Source organism: Thalassophryne amazonica, chromosome 3, assembly GCF_902500255.1.
Source record: "Thalassophryne amazonica chromosome 3, fThaAma1.1, whole genome shotgun sequence".
In the NCBI taxonomy this organism is placed as follows: Eukaryota; Metazoa; Chordata; class Actinopteri; order Batrachoidiformes; family Batrachoididae; genus Thalassophryne; species Thalassophryne amazonica.
The window spans coordinates 4779626-4804146 of NC_047105.1; the positions used below are offsets into that span (position 1 = coordinate 4779626).

General features: G+C 43.6%; 1 protein-coding gene across 3 annotated transcripts in view; it reads left to right on the forward strand.

Moving 5' to 3' along the window:
* The window catches only part of nisch (nischarin), a 40405-nt gene extending 31469 nt beyond the window's left edge, over window positions 1-8936 (forward strand). For 2 of the 3 annotated variants that reach the window (XM_034164898.1, XM_034164903.1), the window contains exons 23-28: window positions 266-416; window positions 2685-2804; window positions 3398-3559; window positions 6055-6251; window positions 6818-6996; window positions 8425-8936. In XM_034164898.1, coding sequence (XP_034020789.1) covers window positions 266-416; window positions 2685-2804; window positions 3398-3559; window positions 6055-6251; window positions 6818-6996; window positions 8425-8737 — 1122 coding nt within the window. In that variant the 3' untranslated portion in view covers window positions 8738-8936. Of the gene's footprint in view, window positions 1-265; window positions 417-2684; window positions 2805-3397; window positions 3560-6054; window positions 6252-6696; window positions 6742-6817; window positions 6997-8424 lie in introns of those variants that run through there. The other variant, XM_034164913.1, reaches the window with a different exon arrangement.
* Window positions 8937-24521: the final 15585 nt, after the last annotated feature.

Consider the following 24521-nt stretch of genomic DNA (forward strand, 5'->3'; position numbering starts at 1 on the left):
CTGTCAGGAATTCCAGTTTTTGTGCCGCTCGCTCACTTTTCAGTTCAGTGAGGTCCATAACTAATTGGACAGTGAGACGTGTAGTAATGTTGCCTCAGTGCAGCACCACATGAAGACAACACAGAACCATGAAGATGTGCTCGATCATTAGCTTTACATCTGAAAAACACTTTTGTTGCATCAGATTTCCCAGAATGCTACATGGGGACAAACCTGTGGAAGATTTCTGAAGTCCATCATCTGTCTGTCTGTGTTTGTCTTTAAGTCTGAGACGGAGGAGGTGAGACAGGTCTTGTGGCTGTCTGTGGTTCTCTACAAGGCTCCAGAAGCTGAACTTGCAGCCTGTCTCCTGCTCTCCACTCACGCCATATACTTCCTGCTGGAAGACTCCGCCTCCACGCTCAGCTCTCACTCAGGTTGGACGCTCTGAAGTGGATTCAGAAATATCATCTCCAGTCTCCAAAAGAATCCCGTTTCTGTCTGCACAACAAACAACATCCAGTTCAGTTTATGGACGTCTCGCTCAATACACCGAGACATAACCTCAGGACACGAGCCGAAACCATCGGATTCTGTGAAATAAACGAAGGCAGAATAGTGAGGTTGTGTCTGTGTGATGTCATGAAGGGGTGGGAGGAGTCTGGGCAGTAATCAGGTTGGTTTGTTTCATCATCTTATGGTGCGTTTGCACTATGATTTCCTGGCAGTGAGTGAAGCAGTTAAACATTTAACAGAACCACTTTAACGTCAGTTTGGCAGGCTAAAGAGCCGCTTTAGCATCTGACCTTCTCCACCAACTGTACCAAATAAAGAAACTTTTAAAGTAGACCTGCATTGAAATAAATGCAGTCAGATCTTTGGACCAAAAAATGACTTATATTTATACATAAGATCCTTCTGAATGTAGTAAAGTAAATCTGCAAGCCCAGATCTGTCATTCAACGGACAAATCTTCATTTAAAAATGACAAATTTACAGCTAAAATTTAGCCCTTCGCAAAACTGTCATCACATCCGGGATGTTGCCGAGACGTCAAAGAGAAGACCCTATCCCAGCATGCATTGCGCGCCAACTGTAACTTGTGGATTTACGTCAGTTTGCATGTCTTACAAAAGCACCTTTTTATTGTCTTATACAGAAGGATCGACTTTTTTTAAAACTTCATATTGTCTTGTCTTGTCTTGGTGAGTACACATTTATTTTTGCTTGAAAATTATTTTTGGGGACTTTTTCATACGCCCATTTGATTGAATGGTGTCGCATTGAAAATGCGGGGTTACCGTCGCGGGGTACGGATGCTGGACCCGCAAAGAATCCATGTCATTAAAAAGATACAAACCTCTGTCAGCGACCACGGAGCTCTGCTTCGATCTGCGAATCACTGCTTCGATTGTTTCAAGGTTCAAAGCAAAGCCACGCTGCAGAAACAGTTGATTTATATGGAAGAAACAAAACATTTGCAGTAAAAGTTATTTAACAACTGACCGATGATTAAATTAGTTGACATTATAATAATCGATTAAATTCATTAGTTGTTTTAGCACTACTAAACACCTCCTCTTTCTGTCAGTTTGGGGTGGGGGGGTGTCACCTGTGTGCCTGGACTAAACCATTGTACAACTGTGCAGGGGTGGAAGGGCCCTCAGAGATCTTTAAATATTATTGTTAGAGCAGAATTATGTTTTGCAACATTTATACATTCATTCTAATTATGTTCTTTTACAACATAAATTGTATGAACATTAATGACATGCAACACAAAAATGTATTTAATGCCAGTTTTTTGTGGGGCCCCTCATGCTCTGGACCCTGGGTACATAGTACTCTTTACCCCCCCCAGTCCGGCGCCCCTGCTTACCGAGCCCTCAGACTCGGTAAGCACATCGGAGGCAGTGAGAGCGAGGCGTCGGGAAAGAACGTCGCCCGCTGTTGATGTTGCCGCTGATCTGAGCATGCAGAGCTGTATCTCACATTCATTGCAGCTTACTTTTGGATGTTGAAACCAGGATGTGTATAACAGTAACATTACTAACAGATAAAATCAATTTCAATGCGGGATCGGACTGAAGGCGCAAGCACTCCGTCTTCTGCCGGACATCACTGCAATGACCCGGATGTACAAACAGTTTTCGCGGAGGGCTAAATTTTAGCTGCAAATTTGTCATTTTTAAACAAAGATTTACACATTTGGGCTTACAGATTTACTTTACTGCATTCATAATGGTCTTATAAATACATATCAGCTATTTATTTCTGAGATCTGACCACATTTATTTCAATGCAGGTCTACTTTAAAAACCGTTTTCTTTTTATCCAGTCAAAATAATGTCTGCTTGATAATAAATATGAACAGAAAGGAGAAGCCTTATGTGAACATGTTGCACAGTTGGTCACTCTGTGGTTAAAGAGGCTGTTAGATCATTGTCACCGACCGAATGGTCCCCCCTAAAACTTAGTCCACCTTGCCTTCACTGCACACGCGTCATTTCAGAGCATCTGCAGTATTTCACCGATTATCACATTGTTTCTGCTTCAAACTGCCTCCAGTCATCATCTGTCTCAGCCACAGATATCTGAAGCTTTCGGACAACAATCATTTCCACATAAATTCAGCATTATTTCATCATAAAAGACGGAGGAAGCTTTTGATTTTCTTGAATTTCTCTCTTTTTGTATGTCTTAAGTTTTGGACATGAAGACCTCGGGAGAGACAGACGTCTGTCTGTGCTGGTGTCTGTCCATCAGATTGTCTGAGCTGCTTTCTGTCAACGTGGGACTGTTTGACCAGTACTTCAGAGTTGTAGGTCAGTGGACCCTGCAGGTTTGATGACTTTATTGACTTTAAACTGTTTGGGCCGTAGTCTGTTTGGACTTTGGTCCACCTGAGAGCGGGTCTGGCATCTGATGCAGTGACTTTACTTTGCGAGTGCAGCGCTCAGACGCGCCTTACATAAGCAGGTTCAGCTTTCACGTACACACTGCACGCAGCAAACGGCACTTGGTAGGAACGTGAAACTGCACTGTACGCCAAATAGTGAAATAATTAATGGGATAAAACCCTTAATTATTTTTGTTTGTGCCACATTCTGACGCTGCATATTCTTCCACCATGCACCTTGGGGCTGTGTGGAGACAATTGGATGAGTATTCTGTTCATTCAGCTACTTTGTGTTCAGGTTTACACTTGAAATATGTGTTCGGCCACACCCCAATGGATTAGCCCCTAGCGTTTTAGCCTATGCGCTGTAGGGCATCCAAATAGGGCCCTTATTTGTGTGTGTGTGTGTAGTTTTCAAGTGTTTCTAAACCACGTTTGACAGATTTCCAGGCCTTTGGAAGCACTTACTGTGAACCAGAGACTGATTTGTGTCTGTCATTATTCTGTCTTTTTCTGCAGGTCGTTCAGCCGGCCACGTGGTCTGCTGTCTCAGCAGGGACAGTTATGGGACAGGGGTTTTCCTGCAGGAGCTGATGTCGGCTCTCAGTCTGCAGCAGCAGACTCCTTTTCCGGAGCCATCTGAGCAGGACTTCTACACCCAGTTCACCAACAGCAACACAGGTACAAACACAGCTGTCTCCGTGTCTAAGCTGTCCACCTGAATGGTCCCTGTGGACTCTCATTCTGACACACACACACACACACACACACACATTCTGAACGTTGCAGGTTGATCAGAATTGGATGCCAGTCACACATGTTGACACCATTCACATGTCCCCAGACCTCAGTCTGTCCGAGGTTGACAGACTTCATTTCCTCATGTATCGCTGCCATTTTGCAGAGTGTAGTTTCATTTTTGTCCAGGAACTTGTTCACACTCTCTCATCTTCAACCGCTTAGTCCAATTAAGGATTGCAGGGGGCTGGAGCCTATCCCAGCAGTCAGCGTGAGGCGGGGCACACCCTGGACAGAACACGTCTGTTGCACGGGAACTTGTTCATACATGCTTTTTTTTGTTATGTAATAAAGTATTGAGAATACATTGTTGTAACTCAGGGTCCATACTGAACACCGGTGTAAGATGCCAGGTATTCCTTGCAGTACTCCAATTTCCATGTTTTCAGTACATCAGTGCTCGATGGGACAAGTGGTTTGTCAGCTTTTTCTTGCAGCAACACTAAACACTTTAAGTTGAAAAACAAAAAAAAAAGATTAACAGCGTGCGTCATCCGGTTGTGTTTCATAGCACTGTTAAGACACAGTGAGTTTTTTAGAAACATATATATATATATTTTTTTTTTTTTTTTTGCTTTCTTTCAAATATGCACAAACCCTGTTTCTGATGGATGGTGAGTATGACATAACCTTCTTACTGTCAGTCAGGGAGGGCATCCACATAAATACATACACTTTTTTCCCATCATTCTTCCTGCTCACACAGACTGTGCAGGTACGTAACCTGAGGGGCGAGTGGACAGAATGAGTCCCCATCTCCCTCAGACAAAAGGTCCTTTTTGTAAAGACATTTTTGCATGTTGTAATTTTAATAATAATGTTGATGATGATCACATATACTTTTAACAATGTGTATGTTTAATCAATATTACTCTGTGTTCTAGTTTTACTGCAATTCTGCACTAAGTGGAATTGATAGAAAGATTGATAGGTTTGTAGAAAGGCCCAACCAGGGACAGGAGTTGTGAATTAACATTAGCTATAAACGTTTTGCAGCTGCAAATGTTGCTTGTATTATGTTTGACTGCATTGTCCCTGTCAAATAAATAAATAAAAATACTGGCAGTCTGTCTAGGGTAGGATAGGCTCCAGCTAAACAAGTATAGAAAATAAATGAAGAATTTAACTTTTCTGCATAACTGAAGTGGGAAGTGAAGCTAACTGAATATGTCTTTTATTTTATCTGGATGTGTCTTTTATTTATTTATGTTAAACAGTATCTAAGCTCAGGCATAACTGGGTCTGTTTGAAGTTCTAGCTTTAAAATCAGCTCAGTTCAGGTGAGGGAAGCCACAAATATGAAGGCTGTTGGGGTTTGCACTCTTATCAAAGAAACATGTAGGGTGTGATGTCAATTTGGTTAAAAGGCAAAGAAAAAGAAAATGTACAAAAGAAAATACTAATGCAACACAAATTAAGCAGTATAACTAAAGTCTGAATTACACACTATCATTTATGAAGGCATTTAAATGAATTTTATATAAGCACATAACTGTATCAGTATTGTGATATGTATCGAGTATTGGCGGTCCACCAATACATATCGGATGTGCAGACCTACACGGAGCCCCACTCCAGCCCCCACCTCAGCATGTCCCAGAGGGTGGACCTGTAAAGTGCAGTCTGTGGTGATGGTGACTTTGTCGCATGCAGGTTTGTGTGCGTACTCTCTGTATGGATGTTATGTGTAGGAGACGCGACTCAGACCCTATCCCGCAAGTGTGATTTTGGTCAAAACAGTCACATCTCATGACTGAAGTAACAGACGTTCAACGTTCATGTCAGTCATGTCACTTTTTCCTTTTTTCTTTTCTTTTTTTTTTTTTTTTACATTTCCTCTGCAGATGATTATCTGAGATGAGCAACGTTCAGTTATTTGCATTCTTCTTATCCAGAAGAAACACAGGCTTTTTTTTGCACATATGAGCGGTGATTAAATCTGCAGTATCAGTAACACAGAGTCAGAGCGGTTTGTCTGCCTGTAGCCTTGGACAAAAGTGCGTCAGGATGTTTGTGTTTCGAGGGCTGATGTCCTGTCCTGCGGGTCACGGAGGTCGTCTTTTGTTTTTGCACCCTGAAGATTTAACCAGCTATGATAAACTCCGCAGTAACCTTCAGACCTGACGTATCGGCTCACGTGACTTGAGCTGAGTGACTTTGACACGCAGCCTGCCAGGTCCCACAGTGGAAAACAGCTCTGCGAAAAACAGAGGAAAACCTGGACATCCTCAAAGCCGGGGCGGTCCAGGGTCATCCAGAAGACGCGATGAGTCCGTGACCTTGCTTACATGAGCCCCTCCTGCAGGATTCAGCCCTGGAGTCACCTGCTTGTACCTTCTACAGATGTGAACAGAGTCTCTTCCGTGTGTCTCCTGCAGGTAAAATGCACAACTACGAGCTGGTCCACAGCAGCAGAGTGAAGTTTATTTACCCCAGTGAGGAGGAGATGGGAGACCTGACCTTCATCGTGGCAGAGAGGCAAACCGCGCCGGGCGCAGCCTCCATGTCCACACGCTCCTCCAGCGTCCTGCTCTACCTGCTGGTTTTCCAGGTCCAGACTTCATTCCGTGTGGAGGTGATCAGTTTGTTATCCCAAATTACTGGTTTGTGCCCTGAAGTCGCTGCGGGCTGCTGTGGAGTGGAAACGATCCACACAAAGTATTTAATTTGAATTCATCATTATGAGTTGAGTTGGCAGCACGAGCAGCATAACTAATTTTGGATTTTCTGTCATCAGCCAGAGAGGCTGAATTTAATTTTTTTTTTTTTTTTTTTTTTTTTTTTTAAGGATTTAATGCAAAACAGCAGGAATGATGCCACTTAATAATACTGATTAATGATCTCAGAGCCTTTTAAAAGTTAACAGATCAAGAAAACAAGCAGCACATTCAGCATCATTCACAAATATTAGAATGTTCAGAATCTTCATGATAGTAAAGATTTTTTTTCTTTTATTGACGCTCTTCACTGTTGAGTCCTTCAGTTAATTCAGTTTGATTAATAATCTTTTTCTTTTTCAGTGACACCTTGTTAAATCGATTAAATAAGTAAATCTCACGCTTCAGGTAGACTTGACATTTAAATAATATTCATGCTCATCATAATTAATGTCTGAATTATTCATTTCATTCATTCCTTCAGGTTCAGATTCCCGTCCAAGGTTCAAGTCTCTCAGGCCACGCCCACTCTCTGTCTGTCCTCGGCCCCTCCCCGGTCCTGGAACCCAGGACTCTGATCCTGACCAGCACCCACGTCTTCTTACTGGAAGAAGACTACATCAGTTATCCGCTGCCCGACTTTGCCAAAGAGCCTCCCTCCAGGTGAGCCAGCAGGACGTCCCTCAGGCCGCCGCCGTCAGAGCCTTTAGGTCGCAAAGTCAGCCAAGAGCAGAATTACCTTCAGGGTCAGGGGTCAAACCCGGGGTCCTATCTGGATCCTCCTGCAGGACCCTCAGAGTCTGTCTGGATCCAGGTCAATTTGTAGAAATCATCTCGTGATCTCTGAGTGCTGTTTGTTCATCAGCTGAAAACCACGTGGGGGAGTAACATGTGGTCCATGTCCCAACACGTGGACACGCTTGTGCACATTCCACAAAATGATGACTTAACTCGGGCTTCCAGAAGTGTTTTTCACACATCAGCACCTGACCAGAAAATTCAGACGCACCACACGGATGGGGACCAGCGTCGTCCTGTCGGGAAGCTTCTGTGCTGCAGACCCAGGATGTGTTCTGGAACGCAGACGGACCTGGATCCACCAAAATACACCAAAGTCCTGCAAGAGGACAAACACGATTCTAAAGCCAAATTTATGACATCACTCAAAAATATCAATGGTTTTGTCCAGAACTGAGTGCTGTTGTTCAGTCGTTGTCTCCGTTCACTTTGACATCAAAGAAATAATAAACTTTGATGTCATAGACTTATTAAAAGCACACGAACATCCAAGGAGGTGAGTCAGTGAGACCTCAGCAGAACTTTGATCCTTATTTATTTGATGCAGAAACTGTATCAAAGGCCAGCACAGTCAAAGGAATGAGGTTAAAAGATCAAAGGCATGAGTCACCCCTTAATCCTGATTCCTCAAGACGGCACAAACAAATGCTGACAAAAATACAACTGCCTTAGCAAGGTTCAAAGGTCAGCAATTAAAAAAAAATGATTATAATCACAGAAGGTCACCGGTTGGGTCAAATGCCGACTATTAGGATCAAAGATCAGGGTTGAATGCTGACAATTAGCATTGAAGGTCATGATCAAATGCCACAAATTAAGGTCACTGATTATAATTGAAGGTCACTGGTAAGAGTCGCTGGTCAGGCTCTAAGGGTCACCAGTCAGGATCAAAGGAGAGAAATAAGTTCACAGTTGAGCAATCAGGATCAGAGTTTAGCCATCAGGATCAAATAGTTTTGGAGAAGGCATCAAAGGAAAACATCAGGAGGTGTAAATGGAGAACTGTTGGAGCAGGGTAGAGACAAAATGTCTTGTGGCTTGAAAAGGAAGTGCAGGCTCTGCCTCCTCTTATGACAGCTGTGCTTTGGTTTGGGTCACTGTTTGATGATGTCGGCAGGATGTGATCTTGTCTTTGATATTTTTGTGCTTAACCAGCTCTATTTTCTGCCTGCTCGCATCCTCTCGTGAGCCTGTTTGTTTGCTGGTGGTGTTCTGGATCCTGAGACCTCACGCGGTGCCTCAGAACGACCTGACCAGGATGTGCACAGTCATGGTCTTTTTGTCCCTCCCCAGGGAGCGCTATCGGCTGCGAGAGGCTCGGCGGATCCGCGATCTGGACCGTGTGCTGATGGGATACCAGACGTACCCGCAGGCGCTGACCCTGGTCTTCGATGACCTCCCGGGACCGGATCTGCTCTGCCGCCTCACCATGGACCACTTCTCCTCCGGGGGGGAGGAGGCCCCTCTCAGCGGGGGCACGGAGGGCGAGGTCCAGTGGTGTGTCTTTGTCCCCGGGGCCGTCAGCAGGGAGAGGCTGATCTCCCTCCTCGCTCGCCAGTGGGAGGTGCTCTGCAGCCGGGAGCTTCCTGTGGAGCTCACTGGCTGATTGGCCAAGATGACGGACAGATGAGGACTGAATGCTGATTGGAGGGTTCACTGGGGACATTTTACACCCCGGGAGCTCTATTGGCTCCATTACATAGGACAGGCTCCGCCCACTGCAGTAACAACCAAAGGACACCACAGTAGGCGGGGCCAGAGTCAGACACAGTGATTTGACAGACTGAAATTGTTCAGCAGGGGGCGCTGCAGGCAGTCCACAGGGCTTCTCCTGGACTTTCCTTTTTGGCTTTTTATAGATCGTTCATGGCTTTAAAGGGACATTCTGACGTTTGATTGGTTCATCTTCCCCAAAGTCTAACAATAAGTTGGACATGAGATTTAGCTCCCGCGCAGGACACGCTTAGCTTAATTTAGCATAACTCAGACAGCAGGTGGAAACTGCTACCCTAGCTTAGCAGACAGCCACTTTATGGCAGCTTCATAAATGTTCTCATCTGGACCAGCAGCAGTGGGGGGGGGGGGGGGGGGGGGGGTCTGTTGCAGTATGGTTCATACTGGTGTTGGGTTTTGAACCGCACCCCATCTGGCTGTGTGTGGTTTTAATGGGCTGAAGCCATAAATATGTCTGACATGAATTTCCAAGACTGGCTCTTCCCTAATATCCCCAAAATACCTTTAGTGTTTTAGGGGAAAAGTCCCAGAAGGTGTTTATTTCTAGAATAAAGTCTTAAAAATGACTTTTCCTGAAATCACAGAAATATTCTGCTTTATTCTTGGGACTTTACCCTCCACATATTAAACTTTTACCATCTAGTATTTTTAAAGGTGTCCTTGTACTCTCTGGTATATGTTGTACTTTGTTTATTGAAATGAACTTTGAAACCTTCTTGTCATTGACATATTTAAGTTTTTACGGGTTCATTCCAGACCTTTAGATCTGATCTGGATTCATTGATGGGACCTTTGAGCTAAATCTCCACATTTTATTCTCCGCACCCTGAAGGGAGTCGCAGTATTACCGGAGGACGACACTGGGGGCTTGTTGTCACTGGGGTGACACCACGGGATGTTACAGTGCTGTTTTGTGTATTGAAGGTGTTCAATATTTTTGTAGGTTTGTGATCTTTTGCATTTTGAAGCACATTTTGTACCAGTTACTTTTCACAGTATTTTTAAAAATGTTTCTTTTGTTGGATTTGACATTGTCGCTGTTGTTGTCGTGTCCTGTGTTTTTGTCGTTAAAGGGAACATCACTGAATTCAAGTGAAAATGAAAACAGTCTGTACCAGGCGATGATAGTGGCGGGGTTAGCCAGGCCCACTGTCCAGTGATTGGCGTTACCCTCACAGACTCCACCCCTTCCCATCATGATGAAGTGTAAGAGACGAACAGGTGGACATCATCTGGACTGAGGAGGTGTTTCTCGGGAGGTTAATTTAAATATTAGCCACTCCCACAAATTTTGTTCCTTGTTTTAATGGGATATTTGTTTGTGTGGCTTTAAGATTTCAACAGTTCTGTATCTTTGAAGAATAAAAACCTTTCTGCCATCTCTAATTTATATTGACCCAATACTGTTGAAGCTGAACAATTATGACCTTCAATTTGAGTATTAGTAGTTTATAGTAACCATCGGTTTATCCTTAACCAGTCTGTCTCCTCTGTGTAAGTACTGGGCCCAGGTTTTAACCTTGACCTGTGAGCTTGACCTTTAACTGGGTTTTGTCTTAGTCAAAGCACTTTGTCTTTGGCTGATCTTCAGTCGTTCCACCAAGTTTGGTCCAAATCAGATTAAAACTCTGATGTGGAAATGATCCGTGTGACCTTTGATAGAAACTCTCTCATTCTGGGGCGTGTCTGCAAAAGAAGGGCGGAGCTGAGCAGTGTGGAACACAGTATTTGTACTTTATTACTGAACAAGACTGTTTAATCCTGGAAAAACGTAAAGCCCTGGTCACACGGCGCTGATGAATGACACCGAAGCCAAAACAAAACAACAAATCTGGGCTGACGACTTTTGGAGACATCGTTTAACCGTCATCCAGCTCGTTCCTGTAGCTGGTGCTTTGTCAGAATTTTCAAACTTAAAAAATGCAAATGAATCCTGGCGACAGCCTCAATTCATCCGTATTCCCTTTTGTTTTCTGTATTGATGGTTCCTCATCGTGTGCATAGTTCCCGTACCGTCAGTGTTCTGTTTGATTGTCATCCAACTTCATCCAACCTCCCAAGTCCGACGTCTTGCACGAACATTGACTATATCTGAACGGATCAATAACTAAAGATCCGACGAGCTGAACGTGAAAGCAACGTTTTCAAACAGAAACAACGGTGGCAAGAATGTTTGATCAACTAACTATTTACGCACATTCACATGCCGTCTGTGGCTGGAACGGCTGCAACATGTGCGTGCGCACGTTTTTGTGAAGACACACCTGTTGTCAAGACAGCCAGCTCTCACACCTGCAGGTGCTGTGGAGAGCACAGGCTGGCGCTCGGTCCGATACCCGCTGTCACATCATCATGAATGTTTTGTTTTGATTTTGTTTAAAGCATCAAGCTCGCCGTTTACTTTGTTTTTCTTTTGTTAGTTTCAGTTTTGTTTCGGCCTTTTACGCGCTCTGCACTCTCAGGCGTTTCGGTGATGGGAGAAGTGCCGGCTCATTTGTCCACTTTTTCTCGATGATTTGTGACTTTTGGACTTTTTTCCTTCGTTCAGCAATCACCGTGTGACCGGGCCTTAACATTTTATTCTGGGTGTGGATGAAGGGGGAGGAGTCAGGATGCTTGGAGCGTTTGAGACGGGACATTGTTGGTCTTGACTAAGTTGTACTTTGATAAGCACCACCTAATTTTGTTTGTGTGGGTTCTTCTCGCTGTCATAACATTTGACTGCTGCTGAGCAAGGCAGCGTTGGTCCACAGGACACAGGACTGCGGCTCATCACTGCCCCTTGTGGTTGGTGTGGGGACATGTTTCACTGCCATGTGACAGTTTGGTTTTGATTTTAATTAAACACAAACTATTGAAACAATCAGACTGATTATTGATTATTTATTGTGGAAAAAACATTGAGTCAAGCATCAGAATTTTTAATAAACTGTTTCAACATGAACCGGTTTCAAAGATCGGCTGGATCAAACTTTTTCAGTATTGAATTTTAATGAATAATAACCAGCTGATCTTTTAGATTATTTTATTTTTTGTTGTTTTTTTTTTTTGCTCAGATGTTTTATACACTATTAAAATAACGTCGGGATTATCTGTTATTGAAGATATTGATCGGCAAACTGCAGAGGTTTAGATGTTTTACTGAGCATTAAAATAACATCTGGATTATTTGTTATTGAAGATATTGATCGGCAAACTGCAGAGGTTTAGATGTTTTACTGAGCATTAAAATAACATCTGGATTATTTGTTATTGAAGATATTGATCGGCAAACTGCAGAGGTTTAGATGTTTTACTGAGCATTAAAATAACATCTGGATTATTTCTTATTGAAGATATTGATCGGCAAACTGCAGAGGTTTAGATGTTTTACTGAGCATTAAAATAACATCTGGATTATTTGTTATTGAAGATATTGATTGGCTAACTGCAGAGGTTTAGATGTTTTTGACGATTAAAGCGATGAGTTTTTCTGAAAGAATTCCACACAATATTCCACATGACGGTTTTCTGCATGGTGTCAGACCAGGGATGGGTCGGGGAAGAAAAGGAAAAAATATGACAGTTTTAAAGTTTGATAACAGTCATTATCTTCCATTGAAAAAAATCTGAATATACACGTATTTCACTGTGTTCAACAATATGACATTGTTTTCTGTGTAGGCTCTCAGTTGTCCAGGTGGTTTCCATAGTAGAGAAGCTTGAATCTTTGACTGGACTGTGTTGCTTGACGCGAGGACGTTTCACTTCAAATCGCAGAAGCTTCCTCAGCTAAAATTCTTGCTCTAGTGGTCTGACTTCTGTCTTGACTCTTGTAGAGAAGAATAATCAAGAAGTCACAAAAGCTGGAGTTTTAAACCTAACCAGACTCCTCCTACCGAGAGGCCGACTGCTATAGGCTTGTGACTAAACAATAGCTCCAATTAGCACCTATTGTGCTCTAGTTAGCACCCTCCTAATGACAGGGCAGCTAGCTGTCACTCTCCTGATGGCTCCCTTGACGACTCTGCTGATGACGTGAATCACTCATTACCATGAACAAAAGACTGAAACTGCTTTAATCTGAGTACCCCATTGTAAACGGGATAAAGTGTGTCTCAGACCCCCTCCCCGGTTAAGGCTGGGTTTCAAACGTTTCACACAGAATGCCTCCTTGACCCCTCTCTCAAAACAATTTTTTCTCTCTGGCTAATATTTTAACTTCCTTGTCCTCAAACGTGTGGTTAGTGTCTTTAAGGTGGAGATGAACTGCAGACTGAGGTCCACTGGCGCCCTCTCTGTGGTGCAGGTATAGGCTTTTGTGTAAAGGTTGCTTAGTCTCACCTATGTAGTGTTCGTTACACTTTTCCTGACATCTGATAGAATACACTACATTGCTCTGTTTGTAACTAGGGATCCTGTCCTTAGGGTGAACTAATTTCTGTCTCAAGGTGTTAACTGGTTTAAAGTAAACTGGGATTTTGTGCTGTCTGAAGATCCTCTGTAGTTTTTCCCCTACTCCTGCTAAATAAGGGAGAGACACTCCTCTTCTTCTTGTCTCCGTCTCCTGTCTATCTGGTCTCTTTGTTTTCTGGGACTTCTGCACTTTGTCCAGAGACCATCGTGGGTACCCACATACTGTGAGGGCTTTCTGGACAAGTTGTTGTTCTTTAGCCCTTCCCTCTGCAGTTGTGGGCACCTGTAGGGCTCTGTGTTGAAGCGTCCTGATCACCCCGAGCTTGTGTTCAAGGGGGTGGTTTGAGCCAAAGAGCAGATATTGGTCAGTGTGAGTTGGTTTTCTGTAAACCTCTGTCTGGAGCTGCCTGTTCTCTCCAGTCGTAACATCACAGTCCAAGAAGGCTAAATGGTTGTTTCTGGCATCCTCACGTGTGAACTTGATATTGGCGTCCACCAAGTTGATGTGTTCTGTAAAGTCCTCAACTTCCTGTTGCTTGATTTTAACCCATGTGTCATCAACATATCTGAACCAGTGAGGCATTCAAGGAGGCATTCTTTGTGAAACGTTTGAAACCCAGCCTTAACCAGGGAGGGGGTCTGAGACACACTTTATCCCCTGTTTATAATGGGGTACTCAGATCAAAGCAGTTTCAGTCTTTTGTTCATGGTAATGAGTGATTCACATCAGCAGAGTCGTCAAGGGAGCCATCAAGAGAGGGACAGTTGCCCTGTCATTAGGAGGGTGCTAACTAGAGCACAGTAGGTGCTAATTAGAGCTATTGTTTAGTCACCAGCCTATAGCAGTCTTCCTCTCGGTAAGAGGGGTCTGGTTAGGTTTAAAACTCCAGCTTTTGTGACTTCTTGATTATTCTTCTCTACAAGAGTCAAGACAGAAGTCAGACCACCAGAGCAAGAATTTTAGCTGAGGAAGCTTCTGCGATTTGAAGCGAAACGTCCTCGCGTCAAGCAACCCAGTCCAGTCGAAGATTCAAGCTTCTCTACTATGGAAACCACCTGGACAACTGAGAGCTGGCACAGAAACATTGCGACCAACTGTGGGCATGAGGCCCTGGCACTGGTACGTAAGCTGGAAAAGACTGCTAAAAAGATAGCTAACTTTAGAAACCACTTAAGATTTAACCTGAGATGCAAACAAAACAATGTTATTCCCAAATGCATGAATCAAAAGGCATTAGAAGCAGGTCACACAGCAGAAAAGATCCAGCACAGTTACCTTAGGAGGATTTTGGGTCTTAGAATTAGAAGGCTTCATTTTAAAATATTAGACCTCCAAAATAATCTTGTTAGTCTGCACAAAATGTTAGAAACTTTAGTGGAGGAAGAGGCCCATAATAAGATCACAAAGTTCATAGTTAAAATTCAAATGGCTGAGCATTTAAAAAGTAAGGAGCAGCAAATCAGGAAGTTTCACAGCCTTTTAGTGCAGAAAAGGCGTACTTTCAGTGGGAGTATTTTTAAAGATACACCCAGATAAATTAGTGACAACAGGGAAAATTGGGTAAAGAATCTCTCCAACAGGGTTCTTACACAGACAGAAAAGGATGTGCTCGCTAAAGGACTAAATTTCTCAGTGACCCCTAAACATATACCGACAGCAGATTACATCACTGCAGTAGAGTCAGGCATTAAACATAACAGTTTGTCAGAGTCAGAAGCTGGGGACCTCCGACTAAGAGTCACAGCAGTGCTGAACAGTGCTAAGCCTCCTCCGTCCAACATCACAGGAGAAGAATAGAAAGCTTTGTCAGCACTGCAAAAGGACCAAAGCATCCTTATCCTGCCAGCGGATAAAGTCAGATGCACTGTGGTCCTGAACACATCTGACTACGAGGCCAAGATCAACAGCTTGCTCAGTGACTCCAATACATACGATCGTCTGAAGAGAGACCCCACGAGTAGCTATAAGAAGAAAATCATTAGCTATCTCCAAAACCTGGAGAAAGAAGGACTCATCGACAGGCAGACATACTACAGACTGTACCCTGGGGACGCCACTCCGTACATCTATGGACTGCCCAAAATCCACAAACAGGACGTGCCACTCAGGCCTATTGTATGTAGCACAGATTCCATCACGTACAATGTGGCCAAGTACCTCAAGTGGATTTTGGCTCCTCTAGTGGGTAACTCAGACCACCATGTGAAGAACACACAAGATGTTGTGAACAAGATCAAGGACCTGCAGCTGGAGGGAGATGAAACAATTGTGTCTTTTGATGTGACTTCGTTGTTCACCTGCATCCCCACCGCTGAGGCCGTCTCAGCTGTGAGGCAGAGACTGCTGGAGGATGTGTATCTACTTGAAAGGACCAAACTCACACCAGACCACATCTGCCAGCTCTTGGAGATCTGTCTTAACACCACGTATTTCCTGTTTAGGGGGAATTACTACAGGCAGATTCATGGCTGTGCGATGGGTTCTCCAGTATCCCCCATTGTGGCCAATCTACATGGAGCGAGTGGAGAAGACAACCTTTCACGGGCATCTCTCCCAGTCACTGGTTCAGATATGTTGATGACACATGGGTTAAAATCAAGCAACAGGAAGGTGAGGACTTTACAGAACACATCAACTCGGTGGACTCCAATATCAAGTTCACACGTGAGGATGCCAGAAACAACCATTTAGCCTTCCTGGACTGTGATGTTACGATTGGAGAGAACAGGCAGCTCCAGACAGGGGTTTACAGAAAACCAACTCACACTGACCAATATCTGCTCTTTGGCTCAAACCACCCCCTTGAACACAAGCTCGGGGTGATTAGGACGCTACAACACAGAGCCCTACAGGTGCCCACAACTGCAGAGGGAAGGTCTAAAGAACAACAACTTGTCCGGAAAGCCCTCACAGTATGTGGGTACCCACGATGGTCTCAGAACAAAGTGCAGAAGTCCCAGAGAACAAAGAGACCAGATAGACAGGAGACGGAGACAAGAAGAAGAGTGTCTCTCCCTTATTTAGCAGGAGTAGGGGAAAAACTACAGAGGATCTTCAGACAGCACAAAATCCCAGTTTACTTTAAACCGGTTAACACCTTGAGACAGAAATTAGTTCACCCTAAGGACAGGATCCCTAGTTACAAACAGAACAATGTAGTGTATTCTATCAGATGTCAGGAAAAGTGTAACGAACACTACATAGGTGAGACTAAGCAACCTTTACACAAAAGCCTATACCTGCACCACAGAGAGGGCGCCAGTGGACCTCAGTCTGCAGTTCATCTCCACCTTAAAGACACTAACCACACGTTTGAGGACAAGGAAGTTAAAATATTAGCCAGAGAGAAGAAATTGTTTTGAGAGAGGGGTCAAGGAGGCATTCTTTGTGAAACGTTTGAAACCCAGCCTTAACCGGGGAGGGGGTCTGAGACACACTTTATCCCCTGTTTACAATGGGGTACTCAGATTAAAGCAGTTTCAGTCTTTTGTTCATGGTAATGAGTGATTCACGTCATCAGCAGAGTCGTCAAGGGAGCCATCAGGAGAGTGACAGCTAGCTGCCCTGTCTTTAGGAGGGTGCTAACTAGAGCACAATAGGTGCTAATTAGAGCTATTGTTTAGTCACAAGCCTATAGCAGTCTGCCTCTCGGTAGGAGGGGTCTGGTTAGGTTTAAAACTCCAGCTTTTGTGACTTCTTGATTATTCTTCTCTAAATTGGCCTCTCTTCATTGGCTTCCTGTTAATTCTAGAATAGAATTTAAAATTCTTCTTCTTACTTATAAGGTTTTGAATAATCAGGTCCCATCTTATCTTAGGGACCTCATAGTACCATATCACCCCAATAGAGTGCTTCGCTCTCAGACTGCAGGCTTACTTGTAGTTCCTAGGGTTTGTAAGAGTAGAATGGGAGGCAGAGCCTTCAGCTTTCAGGCTCCTCTCCTGTGGAACCAGCTCCCAATTCGGATCAGGGAGACAGACACCCTCTCTACTTTTAAGATTAGGCTTAAAACTTTTCTTTTTGCTAAAGCTTATAGTTAGGGCTGGATCGGGTGACCCTGAACCATCCCTTAGTTATGCTGCTATAGACTTAGACTGCTGGGGGGTTCCCATGATGCACTGAGTGTTTCTTTCTCTTTTTGCTCTGTATGCACCACTCTGCATTTAATCATTAGTGATTGATCTCTGCTCCCCTCCACAGCATGTCTTTTTCCTGGTTCTCTCCCTCAGCCCCAACCAGTCCCAGCAGAAGACTGCCCCTCCCTGAGCCTGGTTCTGCTGGAGGTTTCTTCCTGTTAAAAGGGAGTTTTTCCTTCCCACTGTCGCCAAGTGCTTGCTCACAGGGGGTCGTTTTGACCATTGGGGTTTTTACGTAATTATTGTATGGCCTTGCCTTACAATATAAAGCGCCTTGGGGCAACTGTTTGTTGTGATTTGGCGCTATATAAATAAAATTGATTGATTGATTGATTAAAGACAGAAGTCAAACCACCAGAGCAAGAATTTTAGCTGAGGAAGCTTCTGCGATTTGAAGCGAAACGTCCTCGCGTCAAGCAACCCAGTCCAGTCGAAGATTCAAGCTTCTCTACTATGACATCGTTTTGTATAATCTGTCCATAGATCTATGATCCGCTGGGCAGTATTATATACAGTGGTATGCTAAGGTTTGGGCACCTCTGATAATTTTCAAGATTTTCTTTTACAAATCATTGGTTGTCTGGATCTGAAACTTCAGTTAAATATTTCATATAGCAGACAAACAGTGATATTTGAGAAGTGAAATTAAGTTTCTAGTATTGACAGAAAGTGTGTAATAATTAAACAAAATTGGGCAGGTGCATAAATTTGAGCACCCTTGACATTGATTTGAATACATTTAGCACAAATTATTGGAACAAAAAATTGGTTTGGTAAGGTCATTGACCCTTGACCTCCTTACACAGATGAATCCAGTCATGAGAAGGGGTATTTAAGGTGGCCATTTGCAAATGTTTCCCCTCTTTGCATCTCTTCTAATGAGTGGCAACATGGGAGCCTCTAAATAACTGTCAAATGACCTGAAAACAAAGATTGTTCAACATCATGGTTTAGGGGAAGGACACAAAAAGATATCTCAGAGATTTCAGCTGTCAGTTTCCACTGTGAGGAACATAGTGAAGAAATGGAAGACCACATGCACAGTACTAGTTAAGGCCCAAAGTGGCAGGCCAAGAAAAATCTCAGATAAGCTGAAGAGAAGGATGATGAGAACAGTTATAGTCAACCTACAGACCTGCTCCAAAGACCTACAACATGATCTTGTTGCAGATAGTGTCTCTGTGCATCGTTCAACTCTACAGCACACTTTGCACAAAGAACACATTTGGACAAGCCAGCTTCATTTTGGAAAAAGGTGCTGTGGACTGATGAAACTAAAATTAAGTTATTTGGACATAACAAAGGGCAGTATGCATGACTGAAAAAGAACACAGCATTTCAAGAAAAACACTTGCTACCTGCAGTAAGATTTGGAGGTGGTTCATCATGCTGTGAGGCTGTGTGGCCAGTGCAGGTACTGGGAATCTTGTTAAAGTTGAGGGTCACATGGATTCCAGTCAATACCAGCAGATTCTTGAGAGCAATGTTCATGAATAACTGACAAAGTTGAAGTTGCGCCAGGGCTTGATCTGGTTTGCTTAGAAAAAAATTAATATTTTACTTTGTAAATCTGGCTTTTTTATCTTCGCCTTCAGGATGTAAATAGTCTCTGTCTACTAGTATAATTTTTTTTTAATATCTGTGATAATGCTATGCTGTCATTCTGTGAGTGATTGGATGTTGTGAGGATTCAATTTTCAAATCAGGATGAACACGAGGAGACTTTTCTCAGAAACAGGGACCACAGAAGAAAGGCATATGAGTTAAGCCACCCCTTCTGGAGGAGTTCTGGGTGTCTTTGATTGGAGAAACAGATTTCCTTCTTATATTAACTGATGTCCAGCGATATTCCAGCGTTTCACCCGTTACGTCATCCTGTTCTTATTTTGAGGAAAATTTAATGTTTATTACTATTTGTCAATTTAAGCCTGGATTTATTTATTTATTTTGTTTGTTTCGTCTGCAGTGTGAGTGAACATTATTTGTGTCTGGGACTGATGTTGCGTTCAATGTCCAATCAGAAGCGACGTGAGGTATGTTGCGTGTCACCAGACAGGGGGCGCTGTTGCTTTGTCGGTTGCTCTTTGCAGTGATGTTGGGCTTCCCTGTGTGTGGCTGATGGTCTGAGCTGCGGTCCACAGTGGAAATAGAAAGATTTTGTTCACTTGCTGAGTCGACGGGTTTTCATGCGTCGGCATTTCAGCAGACAGAAGCGGCTCAGCGTCTTTCTCATGGCTCAGCTTCCTGTGTTTCCTGACCGTTAGAGCTGACTGACTCATTTCCTGACACTTTGGCGAACTGCTCGCTGAGATACTGGTCCACATTGGGCTACCTCAGCAAAAATGGCTGCCTGACCACTGATTGGCCCTCTGTGGGTTCCAGGAGGTCAACTGACCAATGGGAAAGAACTTCACATCCAGTTGTTACTGTATGTTTAAATCAAAACAAACATGTTCTTGTGTTAGGAAGGTCGACACGTTGAGATCCAAACAGGATCCGTCTTTACAGATGGTGAGCATCAGATGAGACGGGAAAAGATCACGAGCCGACTTCGTAAACATCTGCAAACATTTATGGAACATAGAAAAATAGAATAAATAAACATATAAAAATCAAAAACATGCTTATTATTATTATTATTATTATTTATTCAACTGTAAACCCTGCAGAAGCCAGAACTTATCCCAGAGGAACTCCAGAATAAACTGGGGAAAAACTTGAGTCTCCACCTCCTCTCCACACGGTGCTCTCAGTACCTGTGGACAGGAAGACGATGATGTCTAGAAACATCTTAACGGAACCAGGTGCTCTGCAGAGATACTGGGTCAGGCTGTGGAACCCAGTGGCATTGGTGTGTCTTGTTGGTTAGGAAAGGTTGACCGACTGTAACTTTACAGATGATGCTGTGATCTCTGTAGACTCAATGGAGTGAAGAATCAGTCTGTGGGTTTCTGATTGTCTTGGATCCAGACTCGGAGGAGGAGGATCACTGACCCTGTGACGGAACATCAGCTACCAGATTTAGTCCAAGTGCTGAATTTCTCTGGACATGATCGACAACACAGATGATCAGTATTCAGGATGACAGAGACCGGAGAAGGTCAACGGCATGCCACATTTCACCTTTATACAACACACTGATGTCTGCCTGGGTGGTTGTCGTCCAGGGTCCAAGGTGGTTTTGTGGTGTGGTGGATCGAGACATGATGATTCAGGGATTTTTTGTTTTGTTTGTTGAAGCCTGGCCCTCATCTTCCTGCAGACGCTGATTTTATTTGTTTGTTGAAGCCTGGCCCTCGTCTTCCTGCAGACACTGATTTTGTTTGTTTGTTTGTTGAAGCCTGGCCCTCGTCTTCCTGCAGACACTGATTTCGTTTGTTTCCTTGTTTGTTTCTTGAAGCCTGGCCCTCGTCTTCCTGCAGACACTGATTTTGTTTGTTTGTTTGTTGATGCCTGGCCCTCGTCTTCCTGCAGACGCTGATTTTGTTTGTTTGTTTGTTTTGTTGTTGAAGCCTGGCCCTTGTCTTCCTGCAGACGCTGATTTTGTTTGTTTGCTAGTTTGTTTGTCTGTTTGTTGAAGCCTGGCCCTCGTCTTCCTGCAGACGCTGATTTTGTTTGTTTGTTTGTTTTTTTGTTGAAGCCTGGCCCTCGTCTTCCTGCAGATGCTGATTTTATTTATTTGCTAGTTTGTTTGTTTGTTTGTTTGTAGATGCCTGGCCCTCGTATTCTTGCAGACGCTAATTTTGTTTGTTTGCTAGTTTGTGTGTTAGTTTGTTTGTTGATGCCTGGCCCTCGTCTTCCTACAGACACTAATTTCGTTTGTTTACTTGTTTGTTTGTTGAAGCCTGGCCTTTGTTTTCCTGCAGACGCTGATTTTGTTTGTTTGTTGAAGCCTGGCCCTCATCTTCCTGCAGACGCTGATTTCGTTTGTTTGCTTGTTTTTGTTGAAGCCTGGCTCTCGTCTTCCTAGAGACACTGATTTTGTTTGTTTGTTGAAGCCTGGCCTTTGTTTTCCTGCAGACGCTGATTTTATTTGTTTGTTTGTTGAAGCCTGGCCTTTGTTTTCCTGCAGACGCTGATTTTGTTTGTTTGTTGAAGCCTGGCCCTCATCTTCCTGCAGACGCTGATTTCGTTTGTTTGCTTGTTTGTTTGTTGAAGCCTGGCCCTCGTCTTCCTCCAGACACTGAGTTTGTTTGCTTGCTTGTTTGTTTGTTGAAGCCTGGCCCTCGTCTTCCTGCAGACACTGATTTTGTTTGTTTGCTTGTTTGTTTGCCTGTTTGTTGAAGCCTGGCCCTCGTCTTCCTGCAGATGCTGATTTTAATTGTTTGCTAGTTTGTTTGTTTGTTTGTTTGTCGATGCCTGTCTCTCATATTCTTGCAGACGCTAATTTTGTTTGTTTGCTAGTTTGTGTGTTAGTTTGTTTGTTGAAGCCTGGCCCTTGTCTTCTTGCAGACGCTGATTTTGTTTGTTTGTTTGTTGAAGCCTGGCCTTTGTTTTCCTGCAGACACTGATTTTGTTTGTTTGTTTGTTGAAGCCTGGCCCTCGTCTTCCTGCAGACATTGGTTTAGTTTGTTTGCTTGTTTGTTTGTTGAAGCCTGGCCCTCGTCTTCCTGCAGACACTGATTTTGTTTGCTTGTTTGTTTGTTGAAGCCTGGCCCTCGTCTTCCTGCAGACACTGATTTTGTTTGTTTGTTTGTTGAAGCCTGGCCCTCGTCTTCCTGCAGACACTGATTTTGTTTGTTTGCCTGTTTGTTTGTTGAAGCCTGGCCCTCGTCTTCCTGCAGACACTGATTTTGTTTGTTTGCCTGTTTGTTTGTTGAAGCCTGGCCCTCGTCTTCCTGCAGACACTGATTTTGTTTGTTTGCCTGTTTGTTTGTTGAAGCCTGGCCCTCGTCTTCCTGCAAACACTGATTTTGTTTGTTTGTTGAAGCCTGGCCCTCGTCTTCCTACAGACACTGATTTCGTTTGTTTGCTTGTTTGTTTGTTGAAGCCTGGCCCTTGTCTTCCTCCAAACACTGATTTTGTTTGTTTGATTGTTTGTTGAAGCCTGGCCCTCGTCTTCCTGCAGACACTGATTTTGTTTCTTTGTTTATTGAAGCCTGGCCCTTGTCTTCCTACAGACACTGATTTTGTTTGTGTGTTAGTTTGTTTGTTGAAGCCTGGCCCTTGTCTTCTTGCAGACGCTGATTTTGTTTGTTTGTTTGTTGAAGCCTGGCCTTTGTTTTCCTGCAGACACTGATTTTGTTTGTTTGTTTGTTGAAGCCTGGCCCTCGTCTTCCTGCAGACATTGGTTTAGTTTGTTTGCTTGTTTGTTTGTTGAAGCCTGGCCCTCATCTTCCTGCAGACACTGATTTTGTTTGCTTGTTTGTTTGTTGAAGCCTGGCCCTCGTCTTCCTGCAGACACTGATTTTGTTTGTTTGTTTGTTGAAGCCTGGCCCTCGTCTTCCTGCAAACACTGATTTTGTTTGTTTGTTGAAGCCTGGTCCTCGTCTTCCTACAGACACTGATTTCGTTTGTTTGCTTGTTTGTTTGTTGAAGCCTGGCCCTTGTCTTCCTCCAAACACTGATTTTGTTTGTTTGTTTGTTTGTTTGTTGAAGCCTGGCCCTCGTCTTCCTACAGACACTGATTTTGTTTCTTTGTTTATTGAAGCCTGGCCCTTGTCTTCCTACAGACACTGATTTTGTTTGTTTGCTTGTTTGTTTGTTGAAGCCTAGCCCCCGTCTTCCTACAGACACTGATTTCGTTTGTTTGCTTGTTTGTTTGTTGAAGCCTGGCCCTCGTCTTCCTGCAGACACTGATTTTGTTTGTTTGTTTGTTGATGCCTGGCCCTCGTCTTCCTACAGACACTAATTTCGTTTGTTTACTTGTATGTTTGTTGAAGCCTGGCCCTCGTCTTCCTGCAGACTCTGATTTTGTTTGTTTGTTTGTTGAAGCCTGGCCTTTGTTTTCCTGCAGACGCTGATTTTGTTTATTTGTTGAAGCCTGGCCCTCATCTTCCTGCAGACGCTGATTTCGTTTGTTTGCTTGTTTTTGTTGAAGCCTGGCTCTCGTCTTCCTAGAGACACTGATTTTGTTTGTTTGTTGAAGCCTGGCCTTTGTTTTCCTGCAGACGCTGATTTTATTTGTTTGTTTGTTGAAGCCTGGCCTTTGTTTTCCTGCAGACGCTGATTTTGTTTGTTTGTTGAAGCCTGGCCCTCGTCTTCCTGCAGACGCTGATTTCGTTTGTTTGCTTGTGTGTTTGTTGAAGCCTGGCCCTCGTCTTCCTCCAGACACTGAGTTTGTTTGCTTGCTTGTTTGTTTGTTGAAGCCTGGCCCTCGTCTTCCTGCAGACACTGATTTTGTTTGTTTGCTAGTTTGTTTGCCTGTTTGTTGAAGCCTGGCCCTCGTCTTCCTGCAGATGCTGATTTTAATTGTTTGCTAGTTTGTTTGTTTGTTTGTTTGTCGATGCCTGTCTCTCATATTCTTGCAGACGCTAATTTTGTTTGTTTGCTAGTTTGTGTGTTAGTTTGTTTGTTGAAGCCTGGCCCTTGTCTTCTTGCAGACGCTGATTTTGTTTGTTTGTTTGTTGAAGCCTGGCCTTTGTTTTCCTGCAGACACTGATTTTGTTTGTTTGTTTGTTGAAGCCTGGCCCTCGTCTTCCTGCAGACATTGGTTTAGTTTGTTTGCTTGTTTGTTTGTTGAAGCCTGGCCCTCGTCTTCCTGCAGACACTGATTTTGTTTGCTTGTTTGTTTGTTGAAGCCTGGCCCTCGTCTTCCTGCAGACACTGATTTTGTTTGTTTGTTTGTTGAAGCCTGGCCCTCGTCTTCCTGCAGACACTGATTTTGTTTGTTTGCCTGTTTGTTTGTTGAAGCCTGGCCCTCGTCTTCCTGCAGACACTGATTTTGTTTGTTTGCCTGTTTGTTTGTTGAAGCCTGGCCCTCGTCTTCCTGCAGACACTGATTTTGTTTGTTTGCCTGTTTGTTTGTTGAAGCCTGGCCCTTGTCTTCCTGCAAACACTGATTTTGTTTGTTTGTTGAAGCCTGGTCCTCGTCTTCCTACAGACACTGATTTCGTTTGTTTGCTTGTTTGTTTGTTGAAGCCTGGCCCTTGTCTTCCTCCAAACACTGATTTTGTTTGTTTGAT